At 47.1% G+C, this 25,085-nt stretch overlaps 8 protein-coding genes across 8 annotated transcripts; 5 read left to right on the top strand and 3 right to left on the bottom strand.

The window, feature by feature from the left end:
• Window positions 1-910: 910 nt before the first annotated feature.
• Window positions 911-2,598, top strand: PEX2_104240 (Major facilitator superfamily domain, general substrate transporter; the record flags this gene model as incomplete). Its single annotated transcript, XM_016747694.1, has 4 exons — window positions 911-1,123; window positions 1,173-1,667; window positions 1,719-2,395; window positions 2,451-2,598. The coding sequence occupies 4 exons, from the start codon at window positions 911-913 to the stop codon at window positions 2,596-2,598; spliced, it is 1,533 nt and encodes a 510-aa protein (XP_016593180.1).
• Window positions 2,599-2,906: 308 nt separating this feature from the next.
• PEX2_104230 (Major facilitator superfamily domain, general substrate transporter) lies at window positions 2,907-4,663 on the bottom strand (the record flags this gene model as incomplete). Its single annotated transcript, XM_016747693.1, has 2 exons — window positions 2,907-4,238; window positions 4,361-4,663. 2 exons carry the CDS (start codon window positions 4,661-4,663, stop codon window positions 2,907-2,909), a joined length of 1,635 nt encoding a protein of 544 aa, XP_016593179.1.
• Window positions 4,664-5,828: 1,165 nt separating this feature from the next.
• PEX2_104220 (histidine phosphatase family protein) lies at window positions 5,829-7,166 on the top strand (the record flags this gene model as incomplete). The annotated part of the gene is made up of 1 exon (XM_016747692.1): window positions 5,829-7,166. One exon carries the CDS (start codon window positions 5,829-5,831, stop codon window positions 7,164-7,166), a length of 1,338 nt encoding a protein of 445 aa, XP_016593178.1.
• Window positions 7,167-7,508: 342 nt separating this feature from the next.
• Window positions 7,509-8,465, bottom strand: PEX2_104210 (uncharacterized protein; the record flags this gene model as incomplete). The annotated part of the gene is made up of 1 exon (XM_016747691.1): window positions 7,509-8,465. One exon carries the CDS (start codon window positions 8,463-8,465, stop codon window positions 7,509-7,511), a length of 957 nt encoding a protein of 318 aa, XP_016593177.1.
• Window positions 8,466-11,478: 3,013 nt separating this feature from the next.
• PEX2_104200 (uncharacterized protein) lies at window positions 11,479-12,088 on the top strand (the record flags this gene model as incomplete). Its single annotated transcript, XM_016747690.1, has 2 exons — window positions 11,479-11,526; window positions 11,582-12,088. 2 exons carry the CDS (start codon window positions 11,479-11,481, stop codon window positions 12,086-12,088), a joined length of 555 nt encoding a protein of 184 aa, XP_016593176.1.
• Window positions 12,089-15,717: 3,629 nt separating this feature from the next.
• On the bottom strand, window positions 15,718-17,465 carry PEX2_104190 (fungal specific transcription factor domain-containing protein; the record flags this gene model as incomplete). The annotated part of the gene is made up of 3 exons (XM_016747689.1): window positions 15,718-16,585; window positions 16,638-17,243; window positions 17,314-17,465. 3 exons carry the CDS (start codon window positions 17,463-17,465, stop codon window positions 15,718-15,720), a joined length of 1,626 nt encoding a protein of 541 aa, XP_016593175.1.
• A 1,118-nt stretch (window positions 17,466-18,583) lies between these two features.
• PEX2_104180 (uncharacterized protein) lies at window positions 18,584-21,292 on the top strand (the record flags this gene model as incomplete). The annotated part of the gene is made up of 3 exons (XM_016747688.1): window positions 18,584-18,700; window positions 18,842-19,340; window positions 19,404-21,292. The coding sequence occupies 3 exons, from the start codon at window positions 18,584-18,586 to the stop codon at window positions 21,290-21,292; spliced, it is 2,505 nt and encodes an 834-aa protein (XP_016593174.1).
• A 1,182-nt stretch (window positions 21,293-22,474) lies between these two features.
• On the top strand, window positions 22,475-23,754 carry PEX2_104170 (uncharacterized protein; the record flags this gene model as incomplete). Its single annotated transcript, XM_016747687.1, has 2 exons — window positions 22,475-22,975; window positions 23,053-23,754. The coding sequence occupies 2 exons, from the start codon at window positions 22,475-22,477 to the stop codon at window positions 23,752-23,754; spliced, it is 1,203 nt and encodes a 400-aa protein (XP_016593173.1).
• Between the last annotated feature and the right edge of the window lie 1,331 nt (window positions 23,755-25,085).

The raw sequence follows: 25,085 nt of genomic DNA, 5'->3' as shown, positions 1-25,085 counted from the left end.
ACATTGTTCATCAGCTTCACGACACGGGGCTTGTTCCACTGGGGGGCATGGTCCGACCCGAATACTGTGAACGAGCCATGGAGGTGAAGGAGTGTTTCAATCACGAATTTGTTGGATTGGCTGAAAATGATCGCCAGCGGGGTTTGCATGTGAAAGTGTGACCTTATATCACTAATGAAATTGAAAAAAGATATGCAGACTCACAGGAAACTTGGACAAAATTAATTATAACCTAGCTATGATCGACAAATAAGTTATCTCTGTGTCTCGTGGCTGTCTATTGTGACATTTGGCCATCTAGAATGAAACGAAACGCTTTCTTATGAACAACAGCACAAGGGATTATTACTCCTATGGCCTTCCTAGCTTAGTTCAAAGCCCGCAATGGAGTTTGTAGCTGGTGGACTAGGCATGCTTACTTTTTCGGCGATCTGTTTAGCCGGCTTACCCTGTCAAAGTACATTGGAATCTCACCGGGTGACGAGAATCGTAAGCAGTTTAGTACTTAGGCCCAGTATCCTTGAAAGACCTCAGCCGGCCTGTTTGTATTTGGTTTATCCCTGGTATTAGACTAGTCGGTACACCAGTCAAATGGATTAACTCCCATAACATAGAGGCCCCTAAATGCCACTCAATTCCCGTATTTTTTTATTTTCTGGGGTAAATCCTCTATATTTATGACTTCCGACAAAGTCATAATCGGACGTCGGGATTCGGGGAATGGATACTGAAGAATCCACCTGAAACGTTTCCCGGCTTTACAGTGCAGTCCTACCCCGGAATACCGATTACGAGTCCCCCTGTCTGCGGGGTTAAATAGATCGCTGTTGTTCAATGGTTTTTTTTTTTTTTTTTTCGCTTTCTGCTGTGATTATAACGCAACCTTCCATCTTTGACTGTATTCTACACTATGGCTTCACTCGATCATGCTACGTTGGGGGCTTCCCATGAAAAGAACGGCTCAGATTACGCAGCAGAGGAAACCGCTACTAGTCTCTCTAGCTCGGCTACACTTCTTTCTGAGTCGCACAAATTATACTTGATTGAACGACATGGAACTCTGGACCTTGATCCAATTCCTAGTACGGATCCGGCGGACCCATACAATTGGCCCTTATGGAAGGTTGGTGGGAATGGCATAGTTTTCCGAATACAAGCTGATAGAACGACAGAAATCAACCAACTTAGGCCTCGTCGCGTTTCATGCTTGCATGGGTACCTTCACCGCGGCATCCATTATCTGTGCCTATGAAGATATTGCGGAGGATCTAGGAGTCTCTATCCAACGAGTCAGCTACTTGACCTCTCTGCAGATCGCAATTCTGGGAGGTGCCCCATTATTCTGGAAACCGCTCTCTCACCGTTTTGGAAGACGCCCGATTTTCCTCCTATCGCTGATACTAAGCTGTGTTTGTAATGTTGGCTGTGCAAAGAGCACAGACTACGCTTCCATGGCGGCATGCCGAGCCCTAGTTTCATTCTTTATCTCGCCTGCTATGGCTATTGGTAGTGTTGTTGTCACGGAGACATTCTTCAAACACGAGAGAGCGCGTTACATGGGTGTTTGGACTCTGATGGTGACGTTGGGCGTGCCAGTTGGTCCTTTCATTTTTGGATTTGTGACTCAGCGTGTTGGATACCGCTGGATCTACTGGATCTTGGCCATTGTGAGTCTTCGGCCAAGAAATCTAGAACTTCATTACTGATTGCATACCCAGACCAATGCTGTCGAGTTTATCCTCTACATTTTCTTCGGACCGGAGACGCGCTACATCGGTGCCGACGTGCAGTCCCCGTCATCTGCGTTCAAAACAGAGTACCTGTCCCTCCGACGGATCGACCCAACCCCGTTCAAGATGACCGAGTTCTGGCACCCCCTGACCCTGATTACAAATATCCCCATTGTGCTTGCCACAATTGCCTACTCCATGGTCTTCCTCTTCGCCTCAGTCATGAACTCGGTCGAGGTTCCCCAGCTACTGCAACGCAAGTTTGAACTCAACGCCCAACAACTCGGTTTGATGTTCCTCGGCTTGATCATCGGTTCTCTATTGGGCGAACAATTAGGCGGGTTCATGTCAGATATGTGGATGAATACTCGTGCGCGGAAGATTGGCCATAAGCCTGCACCAGAGTTCCGACTCTGGCTGAGCTACATTGGGTTTCTGCTAAGTATCGCTGGCATGGTTATTTTCTTGGTATGCACTGAGCAAGCTACCGTTGGGAAATTCGATGTCAGACCGGTGGTTGGGACTGGCGTTGCTGCTTTCGGTAATCAGGTTGTCACCACTGTGCTCACTACATATGCGGTGGATATGTATCCCCTGGATGCGGGTAGTGTTGGGGTATTTATCAACTTTATACGCTCGACATGGGGATTTATTGGACCTTTCTGGTGAGTTGGCCTGATTGCTAATCTTTGAAAGTTATCATGCTGATGGCTGTTTTAGGTTCACGTCCATGTTCGACAGCGTCGGGATTGCTAATAGCTCTGGTGTTGTCACTGCTTTGATTATGGTTGCTAGCTTCATTCCAACGATGCTGTTGCATTGGCAGGGCAATAGATGGCACCGAAGAAGCACTAATTTATTGGAGTAAGGTGTATTGAAAGCTAAAGAACAACGGATATGCAGATTTCAGCACACTGGGTCAAGCTATTAGGGGTTGACGAGTCTTTTGACTTTTTATATACAGATACCTAGACGAAGTTTGAGAAAAGCAGTTGAATGCACTTTTCTCATTGATTGGAGGTTCGGCAAGCTGAGCCTAGACTCTTGACTGTAGATGGATTCAAAGATCCCTTATTACATGCTAAAGATAGAACAAATCAAAATTCTCGGCCCTATTAACTAGAATACCAGGGATTTTCCTGGCAATCACAATGTACCTGACAGTGTACGTGTCCATCATTCTTTGACATTGTGCTCGAACACTTCTACCGGTTCTTCATATACCTCAACTTGGGTGCTGGCAAACTTCCTGGCCGACACTTTCTCTTCGAAAAGCATATCAAGTTCCGCAAAAGTGCGACCAGTTGTTTCTGGAACTCGGAAAAACGTGTATACAACGCAAAGGAAGCAAATCCCTCCCCAGAAGAACCCTGCATAGTTACTCCAATCCCAGGCCGCAGGATTCAACATATAGGGAGTTAACACACCACAGATGATGGCAACAACATTGTATAGTATGCGACCAAGCACCACAGTTTTGATTTGAAGTCGACGAGTAGAGATCTCCGCCACGAGTGAATAGGCCACAGTTCCGACGGAAAGCTGGTAGAACAATGCCCAGCAGAGCATCATTGAACCTGTTGCAAGTGATGCCTGGTCCTTATGCGCACTAGGAACCAGCCCAAGGAAACCAATCAAAAATAGTATTGTGGATAGTCCGCAAAGGCCATAGAGATATAGCGTTCTTCGACCAATTCCGAAAGACATGAGAAGCCATGCTCCAAGGACACCAACCATGTTAATCCCATATTGTCCCATCGCGAATGAATAGGAATTGGATGCTGATAATCCTGCCTGTTCCAGGAAGTATGTAGAGTAATTGGAAAAGGAATTGCCGCTGAGGTTTTGAATAGCCCACACAAGACAGACGATCTCTGTTCGCCGTAAATTGGCCCCCTTGAAACAATCAAGATATGAGGCTCCCTCTGAAAGCTTCGCTTCAAGATCCGTAGTGTGACGTATCATGGCAATAGTTTCGTCCGCATTGAAATCCGTGTTTCGTTCAGGATTTGTGAGCCGTAGGAGTGCCTTCTTCGCGTCTTCATCCCTGTTCTTTCTGACCAACCACCATGGTGATTCCGGGGCGAGGAAGATTGCAATAAAGAGTGGAACTGGCCACATCCATTGCAATCCATATGGAATCTTGTATGACCATTGATCATCCCGATTTAACATTGCTTTGATGACTCCAATACCTACAAGTTGGCCTAGACCCCAGCAGAAATTGACATATGACGTGAGGTATCCCCGTAGAACGACAGGGCACACTTCAGAAGCATAGGTCACTGTGAGCGTTTGAAAAATGCCCCATGGAACCCCGGCAAGGATTTCGGCTGCAAGCAAAGTTTGAATGTTTGGCGCAGTGAAAAAGATAGCCGTGAATGCGGTGATCAGGGCTAGGGAGGTCATAATTGTATAGCGGTACCCGAATCGTTCCGAAGCCCATCCGTTAATCAATAGACCAATGATTTCTCCACAATAGGCGCCATTGCTGAGGCCAGCTTGCCACTATATGCGATAATGTTGTTAGTACCATACTACACATGCGTGAGAGATGCCATTGATAGTCCAAGAAGAAAAAAAAGGGGTTGGGGAGAGGGGAAAAGGGAGGAACCACAGGCTTGACGTACTGCAGCTGGTACTTGATAGGAGCCATCTGACGTCAATTCGCCGTACTTTCGTGTGAATTGGGGAAATGCATAGAAATTATTGACCAAACTGATATCATAACCTTCCATCGCGATACATGTGGAGATGAGAACACTCCACGCGATCGCCTTCGGATAGGTTCTGATACCTTGTAGCAAGGTCATTTTATGCTCGGCTTCAGCAGCTGATTTCGCATTGTTGGTTGCCTTGGCCATAGGCACAGAATCCTGGCGTTCGATATCCGCCAGGGCATTTTCTGCCGACGAAATGCCATCCTTGGCCATGACTGTTCTTTTTGGAGCTGAAGTCTCAGACCTCAGATATGAATAAGAGCAGAAAATGTAATCATACAACTGAATCACAGGCCGCTGTGGAGAAAGGATTGTTGGGACACGGAAAGACATTCGCCTGTGGAGTCGAGAACGGTTATTTATGCAGGAAACGAGAAATCTCTCTAAGACTGTCGGCTATTCCCAAATTACTTTCTGGTTAGCTAATTGGTTAAGTTTGAAAGGCTTGGATCGGCCACTGATATGATGCTGATTTTGGAAAAGAAACTGCCAACAGATGATTTGTCTTGAAGCATGAGTGACTGTTTTGCTTTCAAAGGCCGTCTAAACCGTACACAGGAGAGTTTCAATTGGTCCATTTGATAAAGGAAGGGAAACATGATTCCGAAAAGGAGGTGGCAGCCAATAGATAGATGAGCACTCGTATCCGCCGTTTATGCGGGAAGAAGCTTGTTAGCGAGATAAGGTCACATGCAGCGCTGGAAAGAAAAACGCGGGGCCCCACGGGGATGTGACCTTTAGAGTATCCCGAGATCGATATATCGTCTCCACTTTATTGTCGCCGTGGGGGCCAATTGACCGGAAATCACCGCCAGGGGTCGGCTAATGATAAAGCCGTACCTGGACACTACGGTTTGGTGTTAGGACCACCTCCGCATTCCAATGTGAGTCCGATCGTCCCACTTTAAAAGGTCAAACAGGGACGGCTGAGATTTATTGATCATATTGACACCAGAAATACTCATGCGATCATGCATGTCCCTTCTCAGATTCTACTTCTTGGCGCGACAGCCGTGAATGCTAGCGTCGTAAAGCCAAGAGGAACATCCACAATCCCAGATTATTTCCAGACCACATATGGTCCGTTTGCTGGTATATATTCCCCAATTCAGACTACCAATTAGCCTATCAAGTGTTGACAGATTATATAAACACAGGTCCGACTGAAGCCGGAAGCGCACCCTTTCTGGCCCAGACAAACCTGGCTCCGTTTGGGGAACATTCTTATGTGCCCAACACCCCAGTGGTGACCGATGTGCCTATCATTGGACAGACTGATGGCGCTGAAATATTCAAACATATGGGTAATCTCTCGTACGTATGGGGAGAGCTCACCGGCCCGTTTTCTACGTGACTAACCGTAGGATCAAGACCTTACATGCCAAATCCCTCAGGATTCGGGGTTAAAGAATATCCACTCCCCCCCGGCACCAATATCACACAGATGCATATGGTACATCGACACGGAGCTCGATATCCCACTGCTAGTGCCTCTGTGGCCACTCTACCAGACCTCATAGCGGAACTTCTAGGCAATGGGACTCGCTTTACTGGAAACCTGGCGTTCCTTAACAGCTGGGAATACCAACTGGGAAAAGAAGAGCTGACGGCTCTTGGGCGCCAACAGCTCTTTGACAGCGGTGTGCTCAATTGGTTTAACTATGGTCAACTTTATGATCCCTCCTCACCACTCATCGCCCGTACGACCACTCAAGTGCGAATGTTGCAGTCAGCCGAAAACTTCCTGAACGGCTTCTTCGGTCCCAACTGGACGAAGAACGTCACTTTGGAAGTCCTTATCGAACAAACTGGATTCAAGAATCCTCTGGCTGGAGATAAGGCATGTACCAATAACAACAACAATCGGTCAGCCGCCGGAGAGTGGGCAAGCACCCAATGGCAGGAGAAATATCTGAAGCGCGCAACGGACCGATTCCGTCAGTCGATGACGGGCAACCCAAACTGGACAATTGCGGACACTTATAATGCCCAGACGATGTGTCCATATGAGACCGTGGGCTTGGGGTACAGCCCTTTTTGCTCCCTCTTTACCAAGGATGAGTGGCTGGGATTTGAGTATAGCCTTGATCTAAGCTACTACGGAGGAAACGGATTTGCGTCTCCGACCGGACGGGCAGTGGGCGTGGGCTACGTCGAAGAGCTCATCGCCCGACTGCAGCACCAGTACCCTCATCCGGACGAGGGTTTCGCTGCCATCAATGAAACATTGGACACCAACCCTACAACCTTCCCTTTGAACCAGAACTTGTATTTGGACTTCAGTCACGATACCACTATTTTCTCGATGTTGACAGCGCTAGGCCTCACACAATTTGGGGAGTTCCTGCCTACCTCCAGTGTGCTGCCGAATCGCCAACTGATTGTCAGCCATATTGTTCCATTCGCGGGCCGCTTCACTATAGAGGTGATCAAAGCCCCGCGGCCCGTACATGGGAAGCGCTCGGAAGATCCTCAGGTCTCGGCATATGAGTCCAAGGGGGGTGAAACAACCTATGTGCATATGTTAATGAACCAGAGGACAATCCCTCTCGGAGGCAGTATCTCAGAGTGCGGGGTGCGGGATGACGGATGGTGCGAGCTGCAGACGTTCATCAAAGCCCAGAAGGAAAACATTGTAAAGGCGAAGTATGATGAGAGTTGTTTCGGCAACTATTCAATCCCGGCGTACGGAGACATCACGACGGGTGCAATCTGAAGCTATATCTGTTATGACCTCTCGTGATTTGGATTCCGAGTCGTGAGTAGATATATTTATCATGAGACAGAAGCTTTGGACAGATTCCGGTCAAAGATTCTTCTATGTCAAAGCTGTTCCGACTTTGAACTACTTAAACTGATTCCAGACGTCCGTAAAAAATCTATCATTATACGAAGAATATTTAGCCGCCCTTATTTATTAAATAACATAGAGGTTGTATACATGAATATAATAAATTGTTGTGATCATATACCGAGCGGTAACCAACGTAGAACCGATGTTGGATCCACACGCAAGTGAACTTACTCAACTAGAGTGATACTGCTGCCTGTAAAGAGTTTACAGGTTCTGAGCGACGGTGGTGAGGATGGCACCGACAGGGGTAGCAACGGTGGGGAGGCCGAGACCAGTAACAAGAGCCACGACAGAGGGAGACAGCTTGATGAGGAGGTTCTTGCCGTCCTCGCTGACAATGTGGAGAAGGTCCTCAACGGGTCCGGAGATGTCCTTGAGGAGGTCACCGACGGAAGCAGCCTCAGCGACGATGGAGCCAATGGGGCCGGAGATGGTAGTCAGACCGAGGCCAGCAACGAGGGAGGTGACGGAGGGGGAGAGCTCGATGAGCAGCTGCTTGGCGTTCTGGCCGGTGACAGTCAGGGTAGTCTTCACCTTAGGGGCAAGGTCCTGGACAATCTCGCCACGCTTGAGGTTCTTGCCGAGAGTAGCAACGACGGTACCAACGGGGACACCAACGGTAGGGAGACCAAGGCCGGAAACAAGACCAGCAACCTCGGGGGAGAGGCTAATGAGGAGAGCACCAACGTCAGCGCCGACGACAGTGACGAGATGATCGACGACGGGGCCAAGGCCAGTGACAAGAGCACCGACGCCGGAGGCGGAGGCAACGATGGAACCGAGGGGAACACCAAGGGCACCGAGACCAAGACCGGAGACAAGGGCTGTAACCTCAGGGGAGAGCTCGATGAGCAGGGTAGTGGCGTCAGGGCCGACAACGGTCAGGATGTTGTCGAGCTGGGGTCCGAGGTTCTGGACGAGGTGGCCATCCTGGACAGCGGGGACACCGCTGGCAGAGGGGGAGGCCGGTGAGGGAAGGTTCAGGACCTTGGTCACGTCACCAAGCTTAGAGACAACGGGGAGCTCGTTAAGCTTGAGCTCCTTGGTGATGTCACCAACCTTGAGGCCACTGAGGAGGCTATCAAGATCACCAACGGGGGTGGGAGCAGCGAAAGCAGAGCCGGCCAGAGCGGCGAAGGTAGCGATGAAAGAGGCCTTCATTGTGAAATTAATGGGTATATAGAAACAGAAAAGAGGGACTGAAGTTTGCGTAAAGAATGACTGTGGTAAGAAGCTTGGGAGAAGAAGAAACCTTTGGGAGTTCAAAGGAACACTGTATTTATATGCTATGAACGAACGGAATGGGATCTACAGGTACGATCTTGTTTGCCCCTGTCCTTTGACCAAAATTTCATAGCTTTTCAAGGAAGCAGCAGTATCATAGACTGGTGGGTCAGCTCCATAGTTGGCGCAATTTCAATAGGGTGATCATAACGTACATGGTCCCATAGAGGTGTTGAGTGGGGACTGGCATCTTCATTATGCCGAGATGGACCGAATCAGCCATAACAGGGTCAGCAGAGGGTCCTGCCTAGATGAGGATTGTTGCCAGGGTCTTGGAAAGCAAGAAATATCAAAGATATAGGGCTCATTGTCGAACCCCAGCACTTGTAGCTGAATCCTATCCGTAACATTCGATATAGTTTCTTGAACCTCTCACTCAAGCCCTAGAAAGAGGGGTTTCATGTATTAAATTATTGAATGGACAATCCCAAATCGTAGAATTGTTGAAATGGAAACATTAATCCGGAGACTACCGGATAAAAGGTTCAAATTGAGATCTGCATGCCCATGTTTAGGGTGCATGGAGCCTCGAGGTTTATTTGGTAGATTAGGCTAGTGTGAGCTTATACTCGAGGGGCTTGACCATGGAGCCGAATAACTCCGTGAATTAACCATAAAATTTGTTTTCGTTCCAAGATTTTGTCGGTAAATGAGATTTGATTCCTTCCGCGCGGTTCAATCTTAGATATAATCAATATACGATGTATATCAATAGAGTACCTCCATGACAGTTAACACCCCCTGATATTCGTAGCCCACTTTAAAAAGGGGATCATTTGTGTTAGGGCCTTCGCTCCAGCATCTCCATTATTATTTTCCAGACCTGTTTTTGTTCTCACTCTCGCTCTGATGTCATTTAATGGAAATTAGAGTGGGGACTCCACGATGAACAAAGAATGATCTGCAGGGCACCACTCAGGGGAATCAACCTACCTGAAAGAGCTCGTATGTTGGCTTTGAAATGGGTCTATATTGCCAATCAGCCGGCATAATTGCCGACCCATCTCCACTTAACCGAAATTCAAGGTACCTTATTGGTCATTTATAGACAACAACCACAGTATAAACTTCTAGGGACCCCCTTTCCATTACAAAACCCCAAGTCTCCAAACCATGTTCCCTCGATGTTCCCTCGATTGAAAAGCCGCAGAGACGGGGTTTCATTGGCTGATCGGAATATATTGGCCGCTAAGACCCCTAAGATTTATCGGAACAAAGGATATGTTCAAACTTAACTTGACTGAATATCATATACCGTCAGCCACTGCCAGGACTTGGGTTCCAAGATCGTGTTTCCAAGCCTGAGTGCCACCTACCTGTATCAGCCAGGAGGGTATTTTTCTTTGTTTGATTTATTTATGCATTGGGGTTTGCCGGGAACCTGGATATTGGTGGCACATCCTGACATACTCGCCATAGGGTAAGGAGTATTTACTACTAGTGTGACCCTAGCTACTTCCCTAAAGGCCTATAAATATAAAGGAAAGGGATATATGGAGATAGATAGTAAGGATTATAAGAAACTTTTATTTGGTTATTCCGCTGTATAACAAACTGGGATTAGGGTGCAGGGGACCATCGGCTCTATGGAAAAATACGCATCAGAAATGACATTTAAGAGACTAGAAGCCTATGATACGAAACTGAATCTTCGCAGGACAAATGGAACGAACCCGAGGCCATGCAGATCTGAAGATCCCTTCGATGGAAACTGCTCCAATCCCAAGCACTTCGTGGGTATTATTCATGCCCCATTCTTTAGTGCCCAAGCGGTATTCCCGGGCTGGGGTTTCCATTGTATCGCTTGCAAGGCTCATAATTATTGTCAATCACTTCATTGGTGTCGAAGGTATACGGTACATAGTTTCTCGTATCATGTTAGAGGAAATAATAGAGGGAAAGCCACAAAGGTACGAAGGATGCTTGACAGCTATTGCCACGTTTTTCCTAGAAGAGAGAGTAAATAACAGCTACTACTGTACAAGAGTAGGAGTTAACTAAGACCTTACTTCTCCTAGTTTTTCCCCTTCCTGTATCTAACAATCTTCTATCGGCGCATTTCGTCCTTGCCGGGCTTCACCATGTGTCATGCACATAACTAACTACATGATCTAGGAGTTCGACAGGGGGGGTACGAATCGATTCAATTTCCTCGTCCGCGATTCGAAGGCTACTTTTATCGTTTTCAACACGGCTCACAAGTGTGACGATCGAAACTTGCTTCTGCGGGATAGTCAAATGTCTTAAAAGGCGTCTTTGACAGATCTGCTCCATCACCAGTTTTTTAGGCATTGATTGTAGGAATTTATCGATCTCGTTGATCCAAAAGGAATTTTGGGGGTTGACTTGGCACGCAGTCTACGAAGACTAATAGGACTCTGGGTTCAAAACCTCTTTTGTAAGGTAAGGTGGTTTAGTGCTTGAATGCCGGACTTTAAAACGGCAGAAAAATTAATATACCTGAATTACTATTACACATATCTTCATAATCACAGTACACTGATTCTGGTCGCGTTTAGGTCCAAAAATGAATCTTTTGATATCTCAAACAATTATCCTAAAAAGACCATCTAAAAAGACATCACAAGGCCGCAAATGCGGCCGACTATTCTTGTATGAAGATAGTTTCATTTGTATAGGGGCAAAAGCTTTATTTTTGACAGTTGCAGTATTAATAAATTTACCATACACTGTATAGAGCGGTGTAAAAGGCGGTGCTAAACAAAAGCATTCAGGCATCAATACCCACCTACAAACGGAGTTTTGAACCCTGAGTCCTATAAGTCCATATTCCGAGCCAAGACTAACAACTGGGGGTTGTAGTGTGGTCCCCAACCCACACAGCCACACAGCTAGGGTATCATCTTCTTCCATCCCATAGCTTGCACCAATGGACGTGTTATTCCCAATTATCCGTATACAACATATTCCACCAAATGTGAGAGAGTCCCTTTTATAAGCATCCGAGATTCTTGACTGATTGATATTCATAGATACTTTCCCATATTATCTTCACAGCCTATCAGAGAAGCTCTCTCCGACCAGAGAGCCTCTGTATCCTTGAATCTGACTCAGAGATCGAAGAATATGCAAGCCCCGCCATGCACTTGTATGACTGCTACGAGAAATCTGCATTCCACGGGAAACACATCGACGATGTTGTTCGTATTCTTCGAGAAGGCGTCACTGGAAATGTAGTAGCAGCAAACTTGTTCTACATCGCGGACGACCAGACGATTAGAGATCACACCTTGCTCCTGGTTCAAGTTCAAGGCGAAGGGAATGATACCTGCGTGCTTAGTGTCCGACTCGCACCTGAATTTGCGAATGGAATGGCAATATCGATATATGATCCTGAATCCCACATAAAAATCCAAGATATCCAGAAAGATGTCGATGATGATGGCGTCTTTAGGGGCCCGAGGGATACCCCATATAAATATGTTGGGACACCGAGCTACTATTTGAGTCTTCCAGAGACGCCAGAACAAGGCAATTAACTGCATTCCCAATTTAGTAGTGAGCAGGCCCTGGTCTTACCGCTTTCACGAATATTGGATTCTTCGATATTTAGACCACAAACAACTTGAACCTTTTGTCGACTTGAGATTTATCTCAGACATAATAGATCGGGTTTGAAAGAAAAATTACCATGTTTCCAGCGAAGCTAGATATAGCTAATGCTGAGACGAGGGGACACTCATACTGAAACCCAAGAACCACATAGTTGTATGTAAACATAGATGTATATAGGTCAATACCTCCATGTAGAAGTAAAAATCTTTTGAGGGTGGAGATGCAGTGCCTTTGGTTTTTTTGTTTTGATGAGGCCATCAAAAGTGGGAGTTTGGATATGTTGCGACGGCTTCTATGTCGCGAAGGGTCTTCCCTGGCGAAACGGACCTCTCCGTGGTATAAGACACCGCTGTTTGCTTGAACATGGGGCCCAACGCAGCTACCAATTCAAGGGAAAGAGATGCATTGTGCGAAGGGAAACGACTATGCTGGAGAATATTGCGACGGTGTTGGGGGAATTGGGGGTCGACAAGACGCTGATCCACGAACAGCCGATGGAATATTTCATTTTATTAGTCGAACGCTAGATGATAAAAGAATGATGAGATAATGAAACAGGCAGATGGCCCCTTGGACAAGACTAAAGAGAAATGCTCGACCGATGTAAATATACGAAGAACCAAGTTGATTGACAATCAACTTCGACCTCATATTACATGGGAAGTCTCTTGTATTCCATCTGTAAGAATGAAATAAGAATCAACACCCCGAGCAACGATATATATACATCTGTTTATTTAATCCCGGAACCAACTGCGTTCTCTCACGCCTACTCTACAGATCTCGAATGGTAGCACATTTTTCATCCCAATAGAGAGTCGGGGTACACCCTCCCGTTGGGAAGGAGTTGACTAAATTGCGCTACTGATAAGCCCAATAATTTTGTATTCCTTGCTCCTTTCTGGCAAAATCGAGAAACACACGAGATTGGCTAGGGCAACGCAAACATTCAGAAACAAGGTACGGAGTAGTATAAGGAGTGACAGTTGCTAAATAGCAGGTATACAACATAGAGAAAATCAGCGGTACAACATAGGTAAATAATTAAAGCACTTGGGAAATTTGAAGTGGGTCACATAAAAAACCAACCCTCATAGCCAATTGAATTAATTGCTAAGAAGGCCATTTGAAAATTAGTGGCTAATTTCCTCGTGGAGCATTTGCATGGTGCCGACGCTAATTCAGCAAGAGAGTCATCTGGTAACCTTCTAGGGCTAGTGTCAAGCGCCACCTAAATTTCGCTCAATCCCGGTAATGACCGGATCAAGAAGAGCATCGACCAAGTACAGAATCTATATGACAGGACCGGAATACTATATCGACTACGGAATAGACACTATTTTTGCTGATATGGCTTTTATTAAGAACTATGGCCAACAATCAGTTGCTTCCGGGATCCGGGCCGCGGATCGGCATCCTCCGGCCCCGCTGAGGCTCGTGCTGTAGTTTTTTTGACTTTTGCATCTTGTACTTGTACTTTGACTTTGTACTTTGTAGATTATTTTCTAGATGATGGAATGATGGATATCTTCATTGCGGAAGTTAACCACCCTCTATTCTATACAAGGGACAGTCGGGGATATAGTTAGTCACATGTCTTTGATCCAGAGCTTGAAGGCTTTAACTACATTTAGACACTGCCAAGATCTACTAATCAATGAGTGGTTTTGCGAAATGAGATGAGGTCCGCCAAAGCCCATATAGTCGCACTCAGGGCTAGAGTTTGCCTCCGGGTCACTCCCCCACTTGGAATATAATTTAGTGTCGGATAGTTCCTTTTTTGGTGCTACGGTAGCCTTAGGTTACTTGTAATATCTTTGCTAGCACCTAAATTGGAAAGAAGCTTGTAAAAAAGCAATTTCTGTGGATAGCACGGTTTGACCGGCGAAAATAGGCTATGATATACGCTGTGTCAACTAGTGCTGGTGGCCTCACTCTATTGTATATGGTGTCTTGATTGTACATACTACGAGTACTCATTGCATTGGGTAATCTTCGGGTCCAATTCATCCTCGGAGTCCAGGCATTGGCAAGGCTCTCCGAAAGACATATCCACTTTTCTTTTCCGTCGCAGGGTCGCTAGTGTCTAAACCCTTTTCACTCGGTCACTACGGAGTACTTAGCTTAGCTTACTTACAGGGCGGCGCACCATCAATTGCAATATGTATCTACAATTTATTATATCGCCATTGGAAGAATTACATGGAACAGTGGGTCACAAAACAAAGAACCCGACCGTTTTAGATTGCAGGTACGGGCGTATACCAAGAGGAGTGGGGGGATAGCTTTCGTAGTCCGGCGATACGCCGAAAAAGGGCAAGGGTGTTTGTGAGGAGGATTCAAATGAGGAAGACTTTTTTCTATTTACTTAACGCCGTCCGTGGTTGACCAGGTCACACATTCTCTCTTGTTTGATCAGCGATATGATAACTTCTATCTACGCGTCAATCTTCCTGGCCACTGCTCTGGCCCTCACTGGAGTTCAAGCTGCATCTGAATGTTGGACAAATGTCCACAATTCGACAATCTCCTTCTCTAGCCGTGCTGCAATCACCTTCAGTTATGACATTGAAACCGCTACCGATTGTCTGAACTGGTGCGGTAGGGTGGATAATTGTCAAGCTTGGCTCCATGTCGAGCATGGAAAACAGTGTGATCTATACCACTCAGCGCCACTGAGCATTGCCCCAAACCCCGGCTTCACCTTTGGAGGGTGTGCTCCATCCCACGTCGATGAGTATACGCTTGTTCATACTCCTATCCCGTCATCTACTGCTATCGCAAGCAACACTCATGGAGCAACGAGCTCAAGTATCTTGGTTCGCAGTCCTTTTTTTATATTTAACTTCGGTTTGAGCTGCAGCTAATGATAAGTTTCATTTTAGCCCCGTAGAGACCACGGAGCGAGTCATCACAGACATGGCCACCATCATTGAGAGGACGATGAAGGCATAGGGTTGAATTTGGTGATTTGGCTGTGTTGAGCGCATATCCTTGGATGTGTGTTGGTCTCATTTGTCAGAAAAAAAATACTGTAGCCAGGTCGGCTGGTAGGCGGAAAAGCTTGGACAATAATTTGATGATCCCCATATGGTCGACGTTATTCTGAGTCCGGCGCGCAATCAGTTAGCAGACTACCGTAAGGAACGGATGGGCATAGGAGCGCACCGGATCCGCTCTCAAAGTCACTGGTTGGGAACTTCGGCGCAAGCACCTCACGCAAGGGATCTACCATTCTCTTTCAGTTAGTGTTGTCGAATCCGTCCCCGATGTCTAGTAAGTGCATGTCATATCCGAGGGCTTTTCAGTCCTCAAAGACGCGCTCGGCAATGCTAGATCACCATGATATAGAAGAAAAGTTGGGGTCTGCTGCAGCTCGAAGTAATATCCAGTTAAGTGCTAGTAGTGCGTAGTTGATCCATTTACTGGACCAATTCGCAGTATATATTATTCATTATGCACAGCAGGTGGAGGGGTATTTCACAAACACAAAAAGAATCACGCTCATTTCTTTTTCCAAATTCATATGCCCAAATGTTACAAGAAAATGATTTCACAGCCCGATATGGTACCCCGGGTATGCATCGCCGGCCAGCGGTATCCCCGACAACGGGTCTTGAGAATATATCCCCTGATTCGACATATAGCCCATCGAGCCATCCATCAGAGATTTCTCTATGGAGGCAGACTCGTCCTCGAACTGCTCTAGATGTCCATGCATGTCCCACTTCCTATCACAATATCTGAGCATGTCACGAATATAGGATAGGCAGCGGATGGCACGTGCGTGACAATTGAACAAGTCCTCGGCATCCAGTACTGGCGGTTCTGGGGTCCCAGCGGGGACGGATGGGGGTGCGGGAACAGCGGCGCTAATGAGCTTGTCGTAATTGTCTGACAGAACATCGACAAATAATCGGCCCACTTGGTGCACGCGCTGGATGTCCAGGTATGTCAGGAAGGGTAGAGCGCTGGGATTTTCTAGGACCTGGTGGATTTGGCTGATGTAGTCCATGCACCGGTCGAATAGGAGAGCTTTGTTGTAGTCGTGGAGGGTTGGATATCGGTGTGAAGGGGATAGCAAGATGATAATGGTGTATAATAATTCCAGTCGATATAGAAGTGAAAAATGGTTGGGAGCATTCTGGGGGCATTGGTGGAACCACTCCCGGGCTCGCCAGCACAGAGTCCAAATGAGGACCAGGGGTTGTGGGGATGGATCGCGTCCACTGTAGTGCATTTCTTGGTAGCCCGCGGACAGAATCTGTCGGATTTTAATGATATGCAAAGCAGGGGCCGGGTTGCGTAAGAAAATGTGAGTTTGTTCTATAGGGGCCCCTGGTGCGGTAATTGATGGCAATGCAACATTCACAGAACCGTCGGAGAACGAGTAAGTTCTCTGCATAGCAGGACTCAATCCTCTGTAGCGAAAGATTAGCAGGGTGGCAATCGAGGAACACAATGAAAACAAACCTGTCTAGACAATATATGCAATGAAACACACGCCGACGAATATCAAGTCGATCAGGATTGGTCGAAACTTCAGCAGGAGGATCTTGATGCAAGCCCAGATCAATCGCAACCTTGACAGCCATTCCAACCAAATACCAACTACGGAAGCGTACTGGGTCAACCAAAGAATATTGAGCAAGCAGTAAGATTGCTTGGATTCCCGTGATTGACCCAGGGCGGAGGACTTCCTCGGCATAAGTCAAAGCTTCTGACACGAGAGCCCATGCCCTTTGATGGTTCTTATCATTGTGGTGGTATGACACTGATGCTGAAGCAATGGCAAGAACCATGCGGATCATCCAATGGTCGAACGGTTTGGCAAACCGGCCGCCTGACTGATATACGGCATCAACCGAGGTCCAGAAGCTCGTTTCGACAAAGAAAGGCAGCTGAACAAAAACATTATCGAAATAGTATTGTAGCAATGGTGTCGCTTCGTGCCGTGCAGGTAGTGAATATGGAGAGGATGGTGGGGAGGAATTGGCTAGAGCGACTGAGAGGAGAAGGTTGGCGAAGGAGGTATTCGATGTGATGCCGTGGAAGTCACGCGAGGTCGCATTAACGGACCTTTTCAAATGTCAGCGGGCTAACAAAAAAAGAAAAGAAAAGTAAAAAAAAGCAATTCGGCCATACTGACAAGAAACCAAAATCGCCAACTAAATCGTCAATATCCGAAACCTCTCTGCGGTGCGCCGAGCTCAATGCACTTTCGGACGCGACAGAGGTGATCGACATCTCCCGAGGGATCCCATCACCCTCAGCAGATAGCGAGGTTGATCGAGCACGCATCTGACTGATCTTTTTCTCCAGCTTCTCACAATATCCTTCTAGTGACGCGACATAACTTCTTTCTTTTCCCTTGGCGAATTCATCACTTGCCCCGGAGCAAGTGGTCGCCTTGCCGACTCTTTCGCAAGCCGAACATGCGGGGAGCTTGCCGTCGCATTTGATCTTCGCGGTCCGACATCTCGAGCAAGCAGCGACTGGACGACTCACCTTGAGCAAAGGATTATCCAAGAAGGTGGTGGCTATAACAGACATATCTGTTCATTATACTGATCATTTACGGGTTAGCAAATTCGAGGATATGGGACCCCCACTCTCCTTCCCCCCCTGCATCTCCACTCAACACCGAAACGGGCAATAGACACTCACGTGATGTGAAATGGAGGAGATACCTAGGTATCTTTAGTACAAAGCCAAAAGGAATGAACCTGCATAAGTTGATCCCTAGGAGGGGAAAAGATTAGCAACTAAGGTAATCCAAAAAATAAGCCTTGGCCGAAGACGTTGAAAAAGAGAATCACTCCACTGAAAGCAAATGTCTCTTTTTACACGAAACGGATTGTTATAGGACAGGAATTGGAGGGGAGGGAGATCGGTGGAACCGCACGGACTTTTTTTTGGCGAGAATCTCCCCGTTCTCTAAATTTGTGAAGGAGCTATGTGTTCAGCCTATTGATTTGGTCTATTAATATGTTTATTAAATCCTCTTAAGTCCTCTTAAATAGATCTCACATATTAATCTATATTAAAGTACGGAGTACTTTGTAAAACACCTGTACTTCGTACTTTGTATATCTAATATTACAAAATTTCTCTTTTTTCAGCTGCCCTGTGCCTCCACATAAATATCCACCTCACCTTGTCCCACGCCCAACCTTTTCTCCAGATCTGGACCGAGGCCCCTCTCTTGGAAATCACGGTGGCCCCATTCCCTTTCCAGACTTCTTCTCTTCATATCTTCAAAACTCCGAACTCCCCCCTTGTCAAGGCCCCGGGAGCCTCATCATGTCGACTGTTCACAATTTTGATATTCGAAAGGTACCTTGGGTATAAAATCGCGGATGATGTGACTGGTCCTTTCTTGACCTTCCTTTCATCTTTTATACCCTTTTTGGCCCACCATGACCTCGAGTCCCGAGTACTCCTCCACAGGGTTGAAGTCACCAGAATTACACTCCCTAGAGCCACCAGACGGTCGTATCGCTCACACATTAACCGCCTGCACAAGGTGTAGACAGGTATGGATGCGTCATTGGTCCCTTCTCTCCACCTCCCCGTCCCCACCATCTCGGATCTCTCGTCCCTCTGTCCCTTGGTCATGCCTTTTTTTCTTCTTTCATTTGCGGTGCTATTTCGGAACTGACCAACCTTCTGTGCAGCGAAAGTCCAGATGCGACCCCGGAATTCCACGATGTGCGCCCTGCGAACGAAGCAATGCCAAGTGCGTGTATTATGACTCGGCCCGAGATTCAACTATACCTCGAACCTATATCGTATCGCTCAGAGAGAAAGCCCGGGCGTTAGAAAAAGAGCTTGCCAAAGCTGAGAATGAGATACAACATGCTGCCGATGCCGAGTTGATGGTGCGAGGCGCCGGGCGCATCCGGTTCAAAGAGAACGATGAGCCGCGATACCTTGGTGCCTCAAGTGGCATCGCTATGACTCGTTTGGTCATGGAGATGGCGAAGCAGAACACCGATTCAAAAAGCATCAAGGATGTTGTTCCCGAATTCACCGCACAAGAGATCAAAGACGCGTTTGCTAAAGAAGACTCGAAGCCAACATCAAAAGTATATCCCATGATAAGCTCGATCCCACAACCCAACCTACCTCCAAAGGCCCTGACCTATAAATTGATTGATCTTTTTGTGGCCAAAGGTACCGCGATTACTTTGCTCGGACTCTTTCCCTCGTAGCTCATGTGACTGACTTGTTGTATAGCACAAGCACTACTTCCCCTCCTGCACGAGCCTACATTTCGACAAGAGGTAGAGGAGGTCTTCGATGGCTCCGCAGATCCCTGCAAGAACTTCCAACTGCGGATGGTCATTGCCATCAGTATGCAGAAAATGAGTACAGAATATGCTGGCCTCGCTGATAGTTATTATCTTGCGGCCTTGCCCTACCTGGAACCCACGCTCAAACGAATGGATTTAGGGGCTCTACAATGTCTCGTCCTCATTGCCTCATATTCAATGGTAACGCCCACTCGCACAGCTGCGTACTGGGTCGTGGGGACGGCTGCCAAACTTTGTCAGGACTTGGGATTGACCGAAGAAGCCACCGTCACCAAATCACCGTGTGGGAAAGCATTGAATCCCTTGGAGATCGACATGCGCCGAAGGTTATTTTGGATCGTCTCATCAATGGAGTTCGGTCTTTCTCATAGCCTGGGTCGATGCAGCAGCTACTGCGTCAGCCACGACCATATCAATGTGAAATTCTTTGAATTAGTGGACGACCGGTACATCACTGCCGAGGGGATCACCCCTGGAGCGAAACCCGTTCTAGCAAAGTGTATTGCAGTTCACTTTTTCAAAATGCGACTACTCCAATTGGAGCCCAGGAGAATGCTCTACTCGAACAGACGAGAGAGCCCAGTTGATGATCAGGATCCATGGTTTTCTCAAATGTTGGCCAAAATTGACCATTGGATGGCCACTACCCCTAAGAACGACGATGGCAGTGGGCTCAATGTGAAATGGTTGGTTGATATTCTCATTTTCCTGAAATGCCACTTTACTAACAGTTACTTCTACAGGTTTCAAGGGAGAGGAAACACCATTATTATTCTCATGTATCGTCCCTCGCCGCAGATCCCCGAGCCAACCGTCCATGCCGCCAAAACCTGTTATGATGCAGCCATATTCAATATTGCCATGCATAAGGAACAGATGATCACTGGATCTGTCGACCTGACATGGGTATTTGTGCAAGCTCTCTTCATGGCTTTAAATACCGTGCTTTGGACCCTCTCATATCCCGAAATTCGAAAAGAGCACACCATTGAGGAAGTCCAAGGGCACCTGGATATGGCCCTTGAAGTCATTGTATTTTCCGCTGAACGTTGGCCGGGTGTTCAATCTGCCTACCTTCTTTACAGGCGCCTTGTTGCTGCGTGCTTGAAAGCATACAGGACAGAAGAATCGTTTGTTGTACACTCGCCTTCTAACCATCCTACACCAACATCCTCCCAGGGAATGACCCCTCCAGCGATGTCCAGCCCGTCAAGCAGTACGACCGCTTCCTATTATTCCAATAAACACCGTGCAGGCAACCTATCAATTGGCGATACCGCCTCAAACGGTACTTATTCCAGGGGACAATCGGCTGATCCTACATTCACTCAAGAATCAACCCCACCTGCAGTGGTCCCTCCGCCGTCCAAAGAGCCACAAATGCCGTCGGTTTCTTCTGCATTCGACATGCACCCACCACTCACAGCCCACGTTGTGGCACCACATTATACGTCAGAGGCCTACGTTGGGCCGACACTCTACCCCGATGTATCAATCGACCCGAACACCCCTTACAACACGATACCTTCAGTTGTTCCTGGCCTGCAAGGCTGGGATCCCAACTTCTCACTTGCCTCAACAACCGCGGGTCACTTGGCATACACCGATGCAACTGTCGATCCCATGAACTGGTCCACCTCCATTGGAGACCAGTACTCTCAGTACTTTAATGAGCCCTTTCCGGTACCTTCATGGCGTGAGCGCACCCTCAGTCAACAAGAGCAAATTGAGCTTCTGGCTTCCCTCGAACACAATATACCCGATGTATCTGCCCAACTGGTTAATGAGTATAATGCGTACTATCAGTCCTGAGGGTTTGACGCAATCGGTCTCATTCTGTGTGCGGGGATCATTTCGTATTGAAGAGCTTTGGCGTCTAGTGGGGAATTGTGTTTTGATTCCTGATTCCCGATATATCACTGCCATTTTTGTCTTGGGCTGGCTCATCTTCTGACATCAATGAAATATGTCTTCTTTAATGGTCATGTTACCAATCGGGCTAGAGGTCGCCCATGCCGAGAAAGGCCTGAGACCACCTGACATTGTTTTTCTCGGTGAATAGTTTTTCAATAGTAAAAGAGATACCATTTTTCAATTGTTTCAAGTTCCATTTGATATATTTTTCTTTCATGACTTGGCGGGTTGGGATAATAATGGGCGCAGATAAGACGGGGGATCCGATCCGCCACTAACATCTAAAGAGTGCGACATGTAATCTGATTTACATATTCCCCATTCTTATATCAATACAGTGAATATTTGATCAATCATCGGGAATTTAGTCCCGGTAAATATGTGCCTTTGAATAAAGTTTGTTGTTGGGCGACTTATTGTTCTCGCCACTCGCTAAGGAGATGATTGTTTGCAGTCCTCAATTGGTGCCCTCCTTTTGTCGCATTGTATTGAGAATAAAGAGACAAGTAAGAGAATCACAATAAATAGATGAATGCATGAATACATGAATACATGAATGCATACTCGGTACATAAATCAATAGAATCTACAATGCAGGTGCCAGATAAAGTACATCGGGCCAAGACCGGTCACGTGAATGGATCAATTCGCCGTCATCCTCGCCGGCTTTGACCACAGGATTGTCTCTCCATCATCACTCTCCTTCACCACAGCCACTCATCAGCCACCCAATCTGTACCACTTAAAGGGATTCACTCCAGTCCCTTGGAATGCAGATGATCTAGTCCGCCCGTTGAATGACTTGCTCGCCTGCTTGAGTGACCGTCGATCGTGACCGGGACCCCCCTCTCCAGGCACTGGTATCAAACTTTGCGATTCGGATCCAGAGCCGCTCTGGTTAATACCGTCTCTGCATGCTGAACTTTTCCTCGGGCTCTCATGTCTGATCGCACTCACCCTATATCCTTTCAAGCAAGACCTCCTTCACCTTCCTCGCCCGCCGCCGGGTCTCTGAAAGAGAATCATCAGTTACCCATTTCTTCGGAGCACATCCCCCAGACCCCGACATCTCCTCCGTTGATGTCGGTGAGCGAACAAAGTCATGCCGCCAACTTCATATCCTCGCATACATCACCGAATCAGGCGACGGTCCAACCTTCGAACATCTCCTCCCCCCCGTCCTCTACGCCGATGTCTACCCAAGTCTCCCAGCAGCCCACAATGAGCACAACCAACTCATTCCCTACTCCCGCCAGCAGTGTCAGTGGTAATCCTGCGAATGCGACCTCGGAGGATGTGGATCAGGGGAGAAAATCTTTCAATATGGGGATACAAGACTCGGCAGAAATCTCGGGAGCACGTCCCGCTCAGCAACCAACACAACACAGACCCACCGACCACGATCGGCAGTCCTCACAAACAGAAAGCAATAACAATTTTGCCACCGGGCAGGGTCAGCACTCGACAGACCCCGACGCTATGGATGTAGATACAGAGCCGACTCGCCGGGCAGATACCCTCAGTCTTGATCTGGATTCTCTTCAGAAAGAGCTAACCTCGGCTTTTCATCTTTGCAAGAGCTGTAAGATTCCCCAAAATGCATCATGGCATCTGCTACATGCAGCTGCGTGAATGCACTGATCTTGCACATTCTAGGAACTGAAGTTGTTAACACTGCTTTTTACTCCTTGACAGCTCCGATCGTTACTGGTCCAGACCCGTCAGTGGATCTCGTTTCTCTCTATGGGTTAGGCTCAATCGCGCACTCGGTAGCACGCATGGATCCCGTGACAGGGGAGAAGATCAACCGGCTCAGGAAATCATACGAAGGAAAGCTGAAAGGGCTGGGACTCGCTGGACGGAACAAACCCCTCAAGCAGGAAATTGGTGCTCCTGGCAGTCTGAGGTACATGACTCTATGGCCTGAAGAGGAATGGCAGAACCAGAAGGTGCATGGCAAGGCCATCAAGGTTTCAGACATGGATTCGGCGCTACAAAATCTTCAATTGCGGGCTATGCAAATGGAACCAGGACCCATTCCTAACAATGATTTCTGGGAAGATATCTTGGGTCATGAAAAGCAGGCCAAGAATCCAGCGCCAGGCGAGACTGGCAAGAAGGCTGCCCTAGCCCCAACTGCTGGTCGTCCCTCTACTCAATCCTATGCCGCATCTCCACGATCACAGGAAGCAGAACGGCCACGGCCTAGCAGAGGTCGCAAGAGACATTACGATGATAATAGCTTTGCCGGCTATGGCGAAGGGTTTGTGGATGATGATGATGACCCCGGATTCTACTCGAATGGCGAGGGAACTGGGAAGAAGAAACGCAAGAAGGTATTGCATTCCCATGGACAGTGACCAACCCTGTTGATAAAAATTAATCTAATCAGGACCACGTCGCTAAGGTGTCAACCCCCATGTCTGAAAGAAGTGCTAGCTACGGGGTAGGCATGTTCGGCATCGGGGCCAGATGACGAAATGGATTCTATGATCACTTCGTATCAACCAAAAGCTGTTTCTGTTTATTTTTTTTTTTTTCGATGAAACACCAAACACCAATTCTGCCCATATTAACCTAGGGGTGATGGGGTGATGGCTCGAGCCGAGTCTTGCCACTGTGCAAGGCCGTGACGGGTACTCGATGTCTATCTTGGCTTCCCCCTCCCCTTGATCTCTTTTTATTCATTCTCAGTACATGTTGCATCACGGTGCTGGATATACCCGGCTTCATCAATCGGACGGCGTTTTGGGCGGGAAACAAAGTTATCCAAAGTGGATATGATCAATTGCTTTTTTATTTTCGTAAGCTTTGTTTCTTCCCCCTGTTCTTGGTTTTTTTTTTTTTTTTTTTTTTTTTTCTCCTTTCTTTTTTTTTTCGTTTCGTTTTATCTTTTTTATATCTCGCGCACAGCTATTCGAGATCTGCACTGCTGTAATGGTTGGTTATTCTGATTTTCTTGACGGTTGTCTTATGCGTGCAGCTTGTTTCCATGATTCTTCTACTGGCCAACCTCGATGGTCCGCTGTGTTCATCTTCAATGATTATAGGGAGTGTGCATGACACCTTCCTTACATTTTTTTTACATCCATGAGTCTTTGGAGCCTTGATCTTGGCAGCGTGGAGATATCATTCCACGATGACGAGACAGGGAAGAATTAGTCAATCGATTCAATAGATGACAAGATGGTTCATTGTAAGATAGAAGCTGCCTCCGGCGTACGGAATATGTAGTCGGCATGTAGTTGGTATGCTAGCTAAATAGCCAGTTCTTCTTTCACTGGGATATAGTGAGGCCACTCAAACTGCATTATGATATAAAAGAATCTAAGAACCTACAAAATGCGATTGAGTGGTCTAGTTGAACATTTAATGTTGATAGGCCCAAGATCCGACCTACATCCGACATCCCTGGTGGTTATATATGTAGGAATGTCTACATAATTTCTGCTTTTTCCCTTCTTCACATACTTTTAAAAAGAACATCTAGAATGATATATTCTTCCATACAATGTCCTTTGAATTTGAATCGTTTCGGGCGAAATAGACCAGCTACACCCTATGTAGAAGGCCGGGGCACCTAAGGGAGTAGGATTCATTGAAAAAGAACTTCAAGCTAGTTCTTGTTATATCATTCTATGTATCAATTTCGAAAAGACACGAGGTAAATCAAACAAGAACAAATGGCAAC

This window comes from Penicillium expansum (assembly GCF_000769745.1).
Source record: "Penicillium expansum strain MD-8 chromosome Unknown contig362, whole genome shotgun sequence".
Lineage (NCBI taxonomy): Eukaryota > Fungi > Ascomycota > Eurotiomycetes > Eurotiales > Aspergillaceae > Penicillium > Penicillium expansum.
The sequence above is the reverse complement of the archived record's forward strand: the minus strand, read 5'-3'. Positions and strand labels throughout refer to the sequence as shown.